Here is a 16,006-nt window from a genome sequence, read left to right on the forward strand (position 1 = left end):
CATCAACACTTGAATGCCTGACAAACCTTTTGAGCCCTTCCCTCTCCTCTGAAAAGTCAATGGGACCCTGGCAGTCAAAAGTCATAGGATCCTAATAATTACAATGAACATTTAAATCACTTAACCAATATTGCCCAACAATTTAATGAGGAAAAATAAGGCAGAGATTCCTGTTTGCCATCATATACATTAGTAAAGAGTACTTGTGATTTATTTAGACCAGGTTTTCTTAAACCTTTTCCACTTCTGATTCCCACATTCAGTTATACAACCTCCATATAGGGTCATTACCCACCATTTAAGAAACTTTGGTTTAAACCATGCCTCAGGGTCAGAAAATGATTGCCAGAATGGAAGAAATAGCATAGCTCAAGATTTCTTAAACTTGTTCCATGCCCCACAGAGAAATTTTTAGGTGATCCCCCTCAGGTATATAGGTATATAAAATATACATAATATATAAATATTAAAATATACATAAAATATAAATCAAACATTTACTGATAATACATCATAATTTCCTGATCCTCTTAAATGAGGAGGTAATTAAATGATTAAAAGACTCCAAATGAAGTCGGGAATCACAGTTTAAGAAGTTGGAGCATAGTTGATAGAATTGACCTTTCTTTTGAGAGGCAAGATATACAGAGTATTGTAGCTAAGGGGAAAGGAAAATGAGGAACAGGAGATGTGGAAAGACAGTGGGGTATTATGGAAAGAATGCAAAACTAGGAGTGAGTAGTGAGGCATTCTGGTCTCAGCTCTGCCACTAATTTCTTGGATGTTTTTCAGAAATTATTCAATCCCTCTGGATTTTACTTTCTCCGGTTAAATATCCCCATAAAAATGAAATGATTAAACTAGATCTCTAAAGTCACCTCTAGCTTGAAAATTCAATGAAATGAAACTAAAATGAGAACTAAGAACTCCCAAACAGAGCTTAGAAAATAATAATAACTTATTTCTGCACATTGGTTTCAAATTTATACAGCACTTTTTCAATAACAACTTTGTGAAGTATATAGTATAAATATTAAAATGTCCATCTTGTTTTTCCTGTTGCTAAAATATTTTTTAGTTGTGTCCAACTCTTTGTGATTCAATTTGTAACAAAATAGCTTTGTATTCATCTTCCATTATATATTATATATCATCTATTTTCTATCTTTGTTGTACAATTGTTTCTGTTATATTCAACTCTTCATGACTCCAGTTGAGGTCTTCTTGGCAAAGACACAAAAATGGTTTGCCATTTCCTTCTTCAATTCCTTTTATTGGTGAGGAAACTGAGGCAAATGAGGTTAAAGGTCAAATAGCTAGGAAGTGTCTGAAGCTAGATTTTAGCTCAGGAAAGTGAGTCTTTTGACTTCGAACCCAGCCTTCTATCTACTGTATCACCTAGTAACCCATCTTCTATATATTTCTTTAAAATGTAAGTTGATCGCTGTGAAAAACTTGGCTATTCAAATCAATACAATGTTCCAAAACAATTCCAAAGGATTTATTATTATAAAAAAAAAGTCCACCTCCAGAAAGAGAACCTATGAATGTTGAGCACAAATTGAAGTATAATTTTCTCACTTTCTTTATTTTTCTTGCTTTTTAAAGAAAATATGAGTAAAATGGAAATGCTTTACATGATTTCACATGCATAATTGATATCATATTGCTTGCTTTCTAAATGAGTGGAAAAGAAAATGGGAGAAAGGAAAAGAATTTGAAATTCAAAATTTAAAAATAAAAGAATCTTTAAAATATGTAAATAATTTTTAAAAAATAAAATGTAAGTTTCCAGTACATTTATGTCAGTCTCTTTAGACACATTGTCTTTTTCTTTATTACCAAAATTATTTCTGTTGCATCTTTAGAATTTCTTTTTTTGAGAACTTCCTATCTCTGTTGGATTGGCATTATCTGTAATATTTTAGACCAATGGACCAATCAATACTTTTTATGAACTCTGAAATCTTCTCTCCCCAAATCAAGAAGGCATTAAGATTATGCCCAGCTTTTTGTTCATTCTCTCTAAAAGAATTTTAAATGGAATGGTCCATTTACCTGAGAGTCCCTATCTTCTATATCATAGCAACCAACCACTTCCTTCCTCTTTGTGTGCCAAAATTAGATCCAAAATAGTAGTTGTTCTCACTTCCTCCACGTTTTAAAAGATGAAATTATCATTATGATAAGCCAAGAAGTAAAAGGCACAGAGAGAAACATTCTCATAGATGTCTCAATAGCAGTTCCTAATCATTATTATACAAAGCCAATGTGCCAGGTTTACAATCTATTTACTAAACTCTTCAGTTATTTCTATCTTCTGTCCTATGTTTATTGTCACTCAAATGTGTTGTCTACCACATATGCCATCTGAGTTTTGTCACTTAGTATAACTTCTCAATGAGTATGCCATTTTGAAGTGAATGCTGCTATCCATCATCCCACTTAGAAATCCCATGCCTTTTCAGAGTTTATTTGAGTCTTGAATTCCATACTGACAAATTTCATAGATCCTTTATAATTCAATACATCAACTGATCAGTGATTTTATCAATGTGATAATTCCTTCCAATGGCATAAAATGAAATAAACTCATCAATGTTTTCTCTTTCTATGTGACTCTGTCTATATCTTCCTATAAATCCTCATATGTGCTGGAGACCTTCCTTTGGGTCTTTCCACATTTGGTGAGTCCCATTGTAGTACTTAGACTTTTCTTCATTTTCACTTTACAAGACTATTTCCTTTTCTAACCACAGATCTCCTGGAGATTTTTTTTGCCACTTATTCCTTGAAAGTTAAGTGACGTATGTGATCAGATATCAAAATGTGCATAGACAACTAAGGCCATGAATATGTTTGCCAACTCCCTGCTTGGTTTTTGTTACCTGGGAATTACTTGACCTCTATCGCTGCTCTTTTCTCTGAAGCAGCAGAAAGATGTTTCCCCATTATTCATATAGTTTGGTCACATATTTACACTATGTGAGTGCCTCACCACACTTGTGCTCCTTTGCATTTGTGTCCTTTGTATATCTACTCTTTCTACCAATGTTATGTACATTTTTGGGGGTAGAGAGGTAGATAGAATGCCAGGTCTGGAATCAGAAAGAATCATTTTCATGACTTCAAATCTGGTCTTACATTTACTAGCTGTGTGACTCTAAGCAAGTCAGTTAACCCCATTTGCCTCATTTTCCTCATCTGTATTTAAAAAAAAGCAAAAAGGAGTAAATGACAAATCACTGGAATTTTTGCCAAGAAAATACCATACGGGATCAAGAATAATCAGTTATAACAATAACAAAAACAAAATTCCCCTATATTTAAAGAGAAAAATATTCATTACTACTTTTTTATTATTTCATAAAATACTTATTGTTTGAAGTAATGTATTCTGGGTTAACTAACAAAGCCAAATGTGTGGTGAGGGGCAATATAGTTGTTTTAGGATAAATTGCAGAAACACAGAATGCACTGAATCCAGAGTATCTCTGAATGGGGAACTATCATGTAAGTGGTTGGATGCCCCTCAGGTACTTTAAAACTTTTAGTTTAGAAAAAGCATTCTCAAGAATAGAGATTAAATCAAAGTATAGGCAAAGCAGGAAGGGAAATTTTTCGTAATGGCAGGATACTAGATTAAATGCTTAGAAACAAAAAAGAAACCCTCAACCAAAAATAGTCAATAAGAGAGTCATCTTGCAGTCAGGAAGACCTGGTTCCTGGCCGAGTTTCTGACATAAACTAGCTATGTGGCTCGGGACAAGTCACTTTATTTCTTAGGCAATGATCTAAGAGTCATAAATTATAGGTAAATTCCTGGTCTATGTTGGTGGATAGAATTTCCAAGTTAAAGTTCTCCACATCAATGAAATAATCTCTCCTTCCCCACCAGGGGAAAAAAAAAAAATTATCTGCCTCACATGTCTATTGTGAGTTCAAATGAGGTGATTTTATGTGGATGTATATGATTTTTCTGATAAAGACAGCTATGGCCTAAAGAGGTTAAATGATCATCATCAGCATAGTATAAGGTGCTATCAGTAATTACCCAGTATATAATTAATTATTCTAAATTCTAATTATTCTGGGTTCTGACGTCTCTTTTTCTCCTCCTTTCTGCTAATGCCTTCAGAGCATATCCTTGTTTACTAGAATCTCTACTGAGTAGGAGCAGGAGTGGGGACAGGGGGAAAAGAAGGAAGGGGACAGGTAGGGACAAAAAGAATAAAGAAAAACTCTGATTTATCCATTTTGGCAACCATCTGATTAAAAGAGTTTGTTGATTATAATTACCAGCCAAAATTAGATTTAATAATTATCAGTGCTTTTCAATTATTCATGCTATACTGTTGCACATAAATGTATTTATTATTAGTATTTATTATGTTCTTACAGTGTGCCAGACACTGTGCTTAACATTGGGATTACAAATTCAAAAAATCATGACTATTTCTGCTCTCTAGGATCTTACCATGGATAATCAAACCTTGGTTTCATTGATCATGGTTCAGGTCAGTAACAATAAATCCTATTTCTAAGTTGTCTTAAGGTAAAGGGTGTTTCACCCACCATATCCTTGTGAAGTAGGTAGTGTGACTGTTGTGAGCAGGTCCCCATTTTACAAATGAAAAAAGTGGCATTTGAAGAATAAAAGCATCTTGACAAAGTTAATAAATGTCAAAAAGACTGAATTCATTTCTTCTCAATGAGTCCTTCACTCTTCCCATTACATTCTACCACCTCTCTATAACTTGTTTATCCAGAGAATCAGTATTCAAAGTGTGGTCAGGGAAACTCAGGGGGCCTTTCAAGAGATTTACAATGTCAAAACAATTTTCATGAGAATGATAAGCTATTTTAATTTCTAATATGATAAATATTGATAGAAATTAAACCACACAAACAAAAGTTCTTTGGAGGAGACTTCAATAGTTTTTAAAACAATAAAAGACACCTGAGATTAAAAAGGGGGGTAAAGTTTGAAAAATATTCATCTAGAATTGGAAGGTGGTAGGTGGAACAAGCATTTGTTCCTACTATGGCACATAGTAGCCATAGTGTGAGAAGCATTTTATAAATATTATTTCATTCAGTGGAGTCTATTTCAACCACTTCACTGTTAACTTTTTCTGAGGAAAAAACTAGCTCATTAAATCTTACCTTCCTGGGTTATAAAGTCATCTTCTGCAAAGTCATTGAAGTTGCCACATAGTCCACAGGTCTTATCGAAGTGTCTTTCAGGCAGCAGAATTTGGAAGTTTCCATCAGCATCAATCTTGGCCACAAAGCCATAGATCTCACTGGACAACTTGTAGTAACCAGCCTCCATTTCTAAATGCAGCCCTTTGGAGGCATAAGGAATGGAGATTCTGCAAAAGAATTCATCAGCTTACCAAGTGACACGTTTATATTTCAGTCCCCACAATTGCTCCCCCAATTCTATTCCTTTCTTTTTAAAAAAAATTAATTTCATTTTTAATTCATGGAATAAAACAAGCATTTCCAACTTAGTACAATAAAAAGAAACTGCAACTCTATTATATACAACTTGCTATTCCTTTAAAATATACAACAAAATTATCATGTACATTTCTTTTTTTTCTTCCCTCTCCCTCTCCATGTCCTACCATTAGATACAAATCAATGTATATACGTCTGTGTATATGTATATACATATTTCACATAAGTTGTTTCATGTTTTTCAAAATCATTGACCTCATCATTTCTTATAGCACAGTAGTTGTCCATCACAATCACATAACACAATTTGGTCAGCCATTTCCCAATTCCTTTCAACAGATATTTACTAACCAGAAGTCCTCAGTTTCCCCACTTTGCTGTTTATAAGCTTTGATACTACAAATAAGGCATTTATCTCCTTCTCTGTAAAATGGAATTGATATTTTGTACAATCTAACTTACAGGCTTGTTGTAAACATAATATTTTATAAACTCTGAAGTGCTGTATAAAACATGCATGCTTGTTATGAGGACTTTCTATGTACAGAGTAGCTCCAGGAAAGGGACGAAGTTAGAATAAGACATGGTCCCTGAATACACGGAATTTGGTCCTAATTCAGCCAAGTAAATTATTATAATCTTGTTCTACTTCGTTCCAGAGGTTAGAACTAATAGCTACAGATAGAATTTTCTAAAAGGCAGATATGTAGACTTAAATTAAGAAAAACCTTCTTAAGACTTTAAGTGAGCTAAAGTGAAATAGATGAGTTACAGAAGTGGTGAGTTTTCCCTCATGAGGCCTTTAAATAAAGACCTTTACAGATTCATTATAAAGACAATTTGCTTTCCTTTATGGGCTGGACTATTTGGCTTTTACTTTCCCTTCTACTCTGAGAGTTTCTGCTTGGAAATGGGAGGAAACCACTAGTAGGAATTTGGAGACCCGAGTTCTATTCCCAGCTCTTCCTTACATTATATGATATTAGCCAAATCTGGAGTCTACCATTTACCTAGTGGTAAATGCCATGTCTCTCTTGATATCAATTTTCTTTTCTTTAAAATTGGGGTGTTGATCCTACATCTAACCCAAAGACAGCAGAAACTGAAAGGTTCCAATGTGCATATTCATAAAAGATAGCAAAAAAATCTAAATGGGGAACGCCTAAATAAATCATGCTGGATGAGTGCACCCTAAGAAATGATGAGCATGACAAATTCATAGAAAAAAAGATTTTTTATGAAGAGATGGAGAACTAAAAGAAAAAATATGCACACAATGCATATGTGATCACAATAATGTAAATGAAAATAAAGCTAAAAGACATCAGATTTCAAGTAAAATGTAATGGTTCCAGGAATTTGATGATTAAGTACCTTTCTTTTCTCTGGTAGAAGAGGTGCTAGACTACAGCTGCAGAATGGTAAATATGCTCTCAGATACAGCAGTTTAACTTTTTTGTTACAAAGAAGGGATGTATTGGGAGAGAAATATTGAGAAATAATAATTGTGTCAAAGACAAAATTCATCAGTAAAACATTTAATATTAAAAACAAATAGGCTAAGTTAGATTATCTCTAAGGTTCTTTTCATCTCTGTAACTTTCTACGTGTCCTTGGCTTACCTCTGGTCTCCCTGTGTCACAGTGCCATTGATAAATAAGTGGATATCAAAAAATTCCCCAAGATACACAGAGAGGCTTTTCCTCTTGCCATTTTCAAAATCCCCTGAAATATAAAAAAAAAAATTATTGGATGAAAGGAGATGTATTTTCTTGTTTTTCCTAAAGATGAAATTTTGAAATAAAGAGACCTATTTATATAGTATTAAGGACTCTGAGCTAACAGAAATTCTTCCAAGGAAAGACAGGGAATAGACACTTTGGAATCATCTTCAAATTCTCTCTTCCTCACCATCCTAGCCCCCACATCCAATCAGCCTGGTATTCCTCTAACAATCTAACAATTAGAGATACCCTAAGGGAGAATTGACTAGATGAGCATTGAGTGAGTACTTCATAGAGTTAATTCTTGTTCAGAAAGGATTTATAGGAAATGACCTCTGAAGTCCTTTCTAACCCTGCGATGTTTCTGAGATCCTCGTTCCCTTCTCTTTCCTATAGAACCTCATATCACCCACCAAGAATATGAATAAAGTTAGTAAGACCCCATATACCAATTAAGCTGCTGGAAATGAGTTCTTATAGAGGCTTAAATCTAGCTGAATTTAGTTAACAAGTCATCAGGATCAAAGCACAAATGGGTTTATGGATCATAATTCCAGGAGCTGAGATGATTTCAACTGAGATTTCTCCCTCTGATTGAGGGATTAAGAAAGGAGCTAGTGTGGTATAGTAGACAGAGTCTGGATTTAGTACCCAGAAAGACAAGATTCCAGAGTGGAGAAATCTAGAGGCAAAAGACATGAGTTAAAATTCCACAGCTATTACTAAATATTTGAGTGATCTTGGACAAGTCATTAAACTTCTAAAGCCATAATATTAATTTGAGGGGTGAGGGGGAGGAGAGACAGGTAAGGAAGGGAGGAACACTAAATGATTCCAGTTCATATGACCTTATGACCTCTCTCAAATGCCACTTCCTTCATAAAACTCTCCCATTGGTGCTCTCTTTTCCCAATTACTAAAATCAACATCTACCTTTAGCACTTTATCATTCTCTAATTAGTTCATATATAAGGCTTATCTCTTCATCTAGACCATTACATGCTGCAAGGCAAAAATTGTCTCATATTTCTTGGTATTCCCCATAATATTGAGCACAAACTTAGCAGATACTACTACTTATATCCACAGCTAACATTCACGTAGCCAGTTTTAACGATATTATCTCATTTTAATTTTTTTACCAACTCTGGAAGTCCCCATTTCACAAACAGGAAACTGAGTCACTTGCTTCAGGGCCACACAATAAATGTCTGAAGTCAAATTTAAACTCAGGTCTACCTACTTCCAAATCCAACTCTATCTACTGCACTGCCTACTATAGTGATATTCAGTAAAGACTGAAGCTGGAATCGTTGTTGAGTCATTCAGTCACATCCAATCCTTAGTGACCCCGTGGGGTTTTCCTGGTCAAGATACTGGAGTGATTTGTCATTTTTTTCTCCTGTTGTCTCCATTTTACAGTTGAGGAAACTGAGGCAGAGAGAGGTCCAATGACTTGTCTAGTATCACACAGCTATTAAGTATCTGACACCAAATTTGAACTCAAAGAAATCTTCCTGACTTCAGGCCCAGAATTCTATCTATTGCACCACCTTAGTTATCACTAAAGTTTGTCACACATTTTAGAATACTCAAGCTGCTATAGGAAATTTTTCTAGAGCCTCCTAGTTGTTAGTACTGTCTCTTATATATATACAATGTATACATACACATACATAAACATACATATGTATATATGTATACAATGTAGACATATATATATGTGTGTGTGTATGTGTATCTGCTTAAATACCTTTCCAGTAGAATACAATCACAGAATTACTTTTTTTCCATAAAACAGGGAAATACCTGCTTAGCTAAAGTATTTTCCACCATCCTGTGCAAAAGACAGGAGGAATTTCCTATAGATAGTAAAGTCCCCTACATACTCCTGTTTATATGGGGTTATACTTATTGCATCAAATCCAGAATACTACGGGGCTTCCTCAGTGAGATTCCATGTTTACTAAAAAAAAAATTCAATCTAATAATTCATAGAGGAAAAACAAGATGGATTTAGAACACCTGGGCTAAAGATAGGCAGTTAAAATGCCAGTCCACTAAGTTAGTAAATTCAGACATGTATCTGGAACAGACACAACCATTGGGCAATGAATTGAACTCAGAATTAAATAGGTGGAAAGAAATGTTAAACTGCACTTGGGAAATTATATATTGCTCTTAATGATTCCAAATTGTTCACCCTCACAACAATCAATCTTTTTAATATAGGTGCTATAGAGTTACAAGTCTTAGAACACAACAATGTGCAAATAACTAAAGTCATCCAGGTGAATGGTAAGATTAAGAAGGGGTCAACATATTTCCAGTGATGGAAATCTGCTCTAGAAGTTGCATAAAGAATATCATTCTTGGGGCGGCTAGATGGCTCAGTGGATAGAGCATCAGCCATGAAGTGAGAAAGACCTGAGCACAAATCCAGACTTAGCCATTTAACACTAGCTTTGTGGCCCTAGGCAAGTCACTCAACCCTAGCTCCCTCACTCTTCTCCCCCCAAAACAAAATATCATTCTTTTTTTTTTCCTGAGTCAATTGGGGTCAATTGACTTACGTAAGGTAACTAGGAAGTTTTGAGTGTTTGAGACCAGATTTGAACTCAGGTCCTCCTGACCAGGGCTGATGCTCTAGCCACTGGACCACTTAGATGCCCCCAGAATATCATTCTTAATCTTTAAATCTAGAGGGAATCTTCCTATTCCTCTAGTGGTGTTATATAGGTTTAATGGAAAGAATCTGGTTTCAAATGATGGTTCTGCTACTTACTGCCTATGTTGCCATAGGCAATTCATATCTCCTCTCATTTATAAAATAAGTGTGTAGAAAAATATGATCTAATTTCAATTATCCTGTGACTCTCAACTGATAAGTCATAAAAAAAAAAAAAACCATTCCCTTCCTCTCATAATTGCTTTGGTATTCTTATCTAAGCCATTTTGGAAATGTCCTTACACCAAGTTTTGACTCCTCCATTTAACGCTTACTCACCCAAAATGGAGAAAGAGTGTTTCTGGCAGTCTCCAGTCAGAAGGTAACTGCAGTCTCCACCAAAGCTGTAGAAACGGTCATCAAAGGTTTTGATGTGGTCATCTCCAAAAAAGCTGCAGCGTCGGCCTGATATGTCACTCTTCTTGCCTTCCACAAAGAAGGATAGAAAGGAAGCTGGGAGGATAGAACAAGGGTCAGTGCAACCAAGCCCACCAGCCCAGGCTGCATAAGTATAATGAGGCTGAAGGAAATCCATTCAAAACTAGTCTTTGGAGTTAGAATTAATCAATCAAGAAGTTTTCATCAAATGCCAGTGTGTGCCAGGCTCTGTGCTATGAGACTTAGATAATTGCTGACTGAAAAAAAGTCATCCAAAGAGACCTAACTGAGTTTCAATTGATAAATGACAGACAAAAGCAGCTACATCCAAAGAAAGAACACTGGGAAACGAATGTGAACTATCTGCATTTTTGTTTTTCTTCCCGGGTTATTTATACCTTCTGAATCCAATTCTCCCTATGCAACAAGAGAACTGTTCGGTTCTGCAAACATATATTGTATCTAGGATATACTGCAACATATCCAACATATAAAGGACTGCTTGCCATCTAGGGGAGGGGGTGGAGGGAGGGAGGGGAAAAAATTGGAACAGAAACGAGTGCAAAGGATAATGTTGTAAAAAAAAAAATTACCCTGGCATGGATTCTGTCAATATAAAGTAATTATTAAATAAAAATTAAAATAAATAAATAAATAAATAAATAAAACACACACACACAAAAAAAAAAAAAAAAAGTCATCATCCTATGGCCTGAATGATGAAGGCTCTGTAAAATTAAATAAGCTAGTATGCAGTAGACACTTACTGGTTTTTCAGTTGTTTGTTAAATCAAGATAATAAAGAGTCCATTTCTTAAATTTTGCCACTTAATGCTATCTATATGCAGAGAAAAAACTAATCTTTCTGAATGCTGATCAAAGAATACTATTCTTTATTTAATTTTTCAAAGGTTTTTTTTGGTTTTGGTTTTTCTTACAACATGACTAATACAGAAATATGTTTTGATGATTGCCCATGAATATCCTATATTGAAAAGAAAAAGAAGAGAGAAGGAAGGAATGAGAAAATTTGAGGACTCAAATTTTTAAAAAACAATTTTAAAAATTCTTTATACAAGCAATTGGATTTAATTGGAAAAAATATATCATTTTTATAAAATTTTGCCATTTCAGTTTTGGACCCATCAGGTACCTGTACCTATAGAGTTCTTATTTCCTCTTAATATTGGGGGACTGTAGGAAGATCAAAATTGGAGCAAAATTAGAGTAGTGTGCTGTCTCCTAATTCTGGAAAGCTAGTTGTTAAATTTTCATTGTAAGATTTACATTTCAGAAAAATAGCAAAGGTAAAAATCAGGGCTTAATTTATTGTTTTGTTGATTTTTAAACTTAAAGGAGTAGATGAAGAAAATGTCAATAAGGCACATTAAACTAAAAGTATATTAAAACTTTGTTCCACATACATTTTTCCCTCAAAGAGCCAATTATTAAACATTTGCCAGTACACTACTGAGCAAGAGATCTGCCAAATTATCACAAATTTCAAAATGGAGAAGGAAGACAAAGCAAAGCAATAAGCATTTATTAAACGCTTGCTATGTACTAGGAACTGTGCTAAACATTAAGATAGCAAATAATTTAAATACTCTGCACCAGAGAAAAAAAGAAAAATGATTCCTTACCTGATGTGAAGAGATCCAGAGCAAGAGGTATAAACATAAGCTTAAGGAAGGTCATCTATGAAGAGAAAGAATCCTGTCAATAATGCTTGAGGTCCACTATAAGAACATATCAGGGGAACAAATATATTGGTTCTCCTTCTTCTCTTTTTCCTTCTCATTTTCCTCCTCCTCATTTTTCTTGTCCTTTTCCTCCTCCTCCTTCTCCTTCTCCTCCTTCCTTCTTTCCTTCCCAAATTGAGACCCTCCTGCTCTTTGTCTTAAGGCCCATCACAGCTCTAAACTTGAGAGGCAGCTGTTGGTGAAAGGACATTTGACAGAGAGTAAGGTCTGGCTTCAACCCTTATTGACTCACTAGTGAGATGACCATGGGTAAGCCATATAACTATTCTAAACTCATCTGTTAAATAAGGATACTAATAATTATACAACTTTTTGTGACCCTGTTTGGGTTTTCTTGGCAAAGATATGGTGTGGTTTGCCATTCCTTTCTCCAGCTCATTTTATAGATGAGGAAACTGAGGCAGACAAGTGACACAGCTAATAAGTAACTAAGATCAGATTTGAATTTCCATCTTCCTAACTCCAGGCTGGACTCTCTAACTACTGTACCACCTCACTGACCCTACTTCTCACTATTCAGTTAAGCACATACCCGCATTGGCCCAATTTTAGATTGCCTTCAAATATAAGAAAGACAAATGTGACATTTCTAATAGAAAAAAATACATAGATAAATGTTGGAGTGAAAAATTAAAAGTAATTATAATTTTATTCAAATTTTATACAGTCGGATCTATTCTGGGGGTGGCGAAGGAGACAATGTTGAGCAGGCCTTATTTTGAAGAACTAACAAGGTATTGATACTCAACAGCCACATACAGACCACAGGAAAAAGATCTGACTATTTTCTAGGGATGATCCTGCCCAAGAGAGCTACAAGGAAAAAATGGGACAGTCAGAAAATCAGAAGAATTAGATTCTGGACAGGCTTGAAAGATAATCTACTCAAAGTTGTTCATTTGAGAAATGAGGAAACTAAGGACTATTCCCAGTGAGCTACCTCTCAAAATTTTTGCTCATAAACCAGCTTCCAGGCTGCTTTAAGTGGGCCATTGTAGAAGATGTTAATTCATTTTAATGTGAATCTATGTCAAATAGTTTGCATTATGTGATACTTTTAAAAATATTTTCTCTATCACAATCCAAAGATATATAAAATTAGTTTTATAGAAAAAGAAACAGACCTTGGAAAGTTAAGTGGTTTTCCCAGATTCAAGCCAGGTTCCTCAATTTGAGCTATAACTCAAACCTGGGACCAGGGGGAAACCTGCAAAAACCAGTCATGGGACAGATACGAAAAACCAATGTTCAAGACTTTTGGGTCATCTGCTATTTGGGATTGGATGCTACCAAAGCGAAGCAGCCATGCTATATATAGAAAGAAGAGGCTGTGTGGTACCGTCAATCAATAAGTCAATAAACATTGGCTAAGCACCTACTACGTGCCAAGCAGTGCACAGAGGTTGGAGATAGACCAAAAAGCAAATTGTCTCTGCCCTAAAGAGCTCCCAGCCTAGTGGAGGAGACAGCATTGAAGCAGCTTTGGAGAAACACACTCCCTACAGAATAAATAGGAAATAATCAACAGCAGAAAGGCATTAGAATTAAGAGGGATTGGAAATAGCTTCCCATAGAAAGTGGAATTTAGTTGGGACTTAAAAGAAGTCAGGGAAGCCTAGAAGTAGAGAGGAGACAGAGCATTCTAGGCATGGGAGACAGCCAGTAAAAATGCTCAGAAATGGAGTATCCTAATTTGGGGAAGAGCAAAGAAACCATCAATAGCTCTAAAAGGATGTGGGAGCTGGGGTATAAGGAAGACTAAAAAGGTAGTAGCTGGTTAGATTATAAGGGGCTTTGAAAAAAAACAGAAGATTTTATATTTGATCTGGAAGTAATAGGGAGCCACTCAAGTTCATTGAGAGAAGGGAAGAAGCGGGGAGTGACATGATCCAAACTGAACTTTTGGAAAATGACTTTGCCAGTTATGGTGGAAAGAATGCTGGATTTTGAGTCGCAGATCCTGAGTTCAAATCCTGACTCTACTATTTCTTGGCTGTGTAACCTTGGCAAGCTGCTTTAGTTCAATAGGCCGCAATTATCTCTTCCACAAATATTGAGGGTGACTCAGATGACCTCTGAAATCCTTTCCAGTTCCATGAATCTAAGATTTGAAATATTGGATTTCGAATCAGAAGACTCCAAAATCTAGCTGAAAAAGCTTGGGCAAATCATTCCACTAACCTACCTTCATTAGAGAGCTCACTTAATCTCACTGAATCTTAGTTTGTCCATCTATAAAATGAGGACCATACACATTACAAACCACAAAACACTATATAAAAGTGAATTATCTTTGTTGCTTGGGATAGCAGATAAACAAGAACAAGGCTCTTTTCCATCAGGTCACTTCTAAATTGACTTATCCCACCTCCCCTCCCTTCTCCCTCCTCCCCTTGTCAAGTCTCCCCCACTCCCTACAGGCTCATGCTCAGCAGTGAGATTTTCTCCAAACAAACCATGCCTTACCCTGATGGGTCTCTGAGGCCCTCTGGAAAACAGCCTCCAAGATAGTTGACAAATGTCCTCAGGGATTCATGCTTTCCAGTATGGGGGGGTGGCTCGATCAGAACTCTTTTGCCTCTGAGATGACTGGTTACTAAGCAGCCCAAGAGTCTAGATCTTTATGCAAAAGGACACAAAGTCAAAGTTGACGTCAGTCAGAGCATCCCCCACCCCCATCCACAATAGCGCCAACCTGCTTCTGGGGGGAACTGGCCTCCACTTAATTGCCAGAAGAGAAAAAAAAATCCAACAATGGAAGGAAATGGTATTAGACACCCCATAGCGCTGATAAGACTTTGAAGAGTTTGGTGGGAACCCTCATTGGCAAGGCGATTAATGAACTGAAGTTGACTTCTTCAATTTTTTTGCCTCCTCAAAGACCTCTGAGGAGGAGAAAGTAAGAAAGCAGGCAATGCCCAAGGAGAACCAGGCAGCAGACAATCCATCTGGCTCCTGGCCATAGTGGGGCTATGGGTCCAATGGGAAAGAAAACACAGAGACCAGAGCCAATTTGGCAGCTGTTCTGAGGGAAGTGGCTCCCTGACCTCTCCACCCCCACCTCCTCCACCCCACAACTGCACATCCCAATCACCAGAATTTATGGATAATTTGTGAGGCTTTTCCAGGGATGGAACTCAGCAAAATTATGAGAAGTCATATAGTGTAGTGGAAAGTGTTAGATTTGAAGTCACGGTCAAATCTTGATTCTGCTTTTTACAAGTTGTGTTAAATAAGAATAGTCCAGTTGGATGAAATTAGTCAATTTTTTTTCAGCCTTGGCCATCTTCCTTCCATGCCCCATGTGTCTACTCCTTCCCTTCTGAACATTTCCTTAATTTCAAACATATTTTCAATTCCCTTGGTGGTTCAGGAGCAGTAAAATAGATTGCCAATAAAGCTGAGAAGCTTTCACAGAATTTGCAACTTGGAAAGATTTTTAAAGATCATGAAATCCAATCCTTTCCTTTTACAGATTGAAGGCAAGAGACATAAACTGATTTGCTTGAGGTTACACAGCTAATCTGTGGTAAATCACACCTTTTGCTGTTTGGTCATTCTGTCCAATTCCTCATGACCCCATTTTGGGTTTTCTGGGCAAAGATACTAGAATGGTTTGCCATTTTCTTCTGCTCATTTTACAGATGGAGAAAGTGAAGAAAACAAAGTTAAATGACTTGCCTATCGTCACACAGCTAGAAAGTATCTGAGGCCAGGTTTGAGGTCAGAAAAATGAATCTTTCTCATCCCAAGTCCAGCACTCTATCCATTGTATCACTTTGCTATTCCTAAACTATACCTTACCAGTACCAGAATTCAAGCTTCTTAATTCCAAATTCCAAATCCAAATATTAATATGAGGAAGATAATAGCACCTCCTTCCCAGGATTATTGGGAGGATTAAATGAGCTAATAATTGACTTTTTAAATATAGTATTTTATTTCTC

General features: G+C 36.0%; 1 protein-coding gene across 1 annotated transcript in view; it reads right to left on the minus strand.

Annotated features, from left to right (window-relative positions):
• Window positions 1–14,647, minus strand: part of VWF (von Willebrand factor) — a 208,319-nt gene extending 193,672 nt beyond the window's left edge. The window contains exons 1-5 of the mRNA XM_051962919.1: window positions 14,526–14,647; window positions 11,940–11,994; window positions 10,198–10,371; window positions 7,089–7,191; window positions 5,167–5,375 (exon numbers count right to left, since the gene is read on the minus strand). Of these exons, the coding sequence (XP_051818879.1) occupies window positions 5,167–5,375; window positions 7,089–7,191; window positions 10,198–10,371; window positions 11,940–11,994 (541 nt within the window). The 5' untranslated portion in view covers window positions 14,526–14,647. The remainder of the gene's footprint in view (window positions 1–5,166; window positions 5,376–7,088; window positions 7,192–10,197; window positions 10,372–11,939; window positions 11,995–14,525) is intronic.
• Window positions 14,648–16,006: the final 1,359 nt, after the last annotated feature.

The sequence above is a fragment of the Antechinus flavipes genome, chromosome 5, assembly GCF_016432865.1.
Source record: "Antechinus flavipes isolate AdamAnt ecotype Samford, QLD, Australia chromosome 5, AdamAnt_v2, whole genome shotgun sequence".
Lineage (NCBI taxonomy): Eukaryota > Metazoa > Chordata > Mammalia > Dasyuromorphia > Dasyuridae > Antechinus > Antechinus flavipes.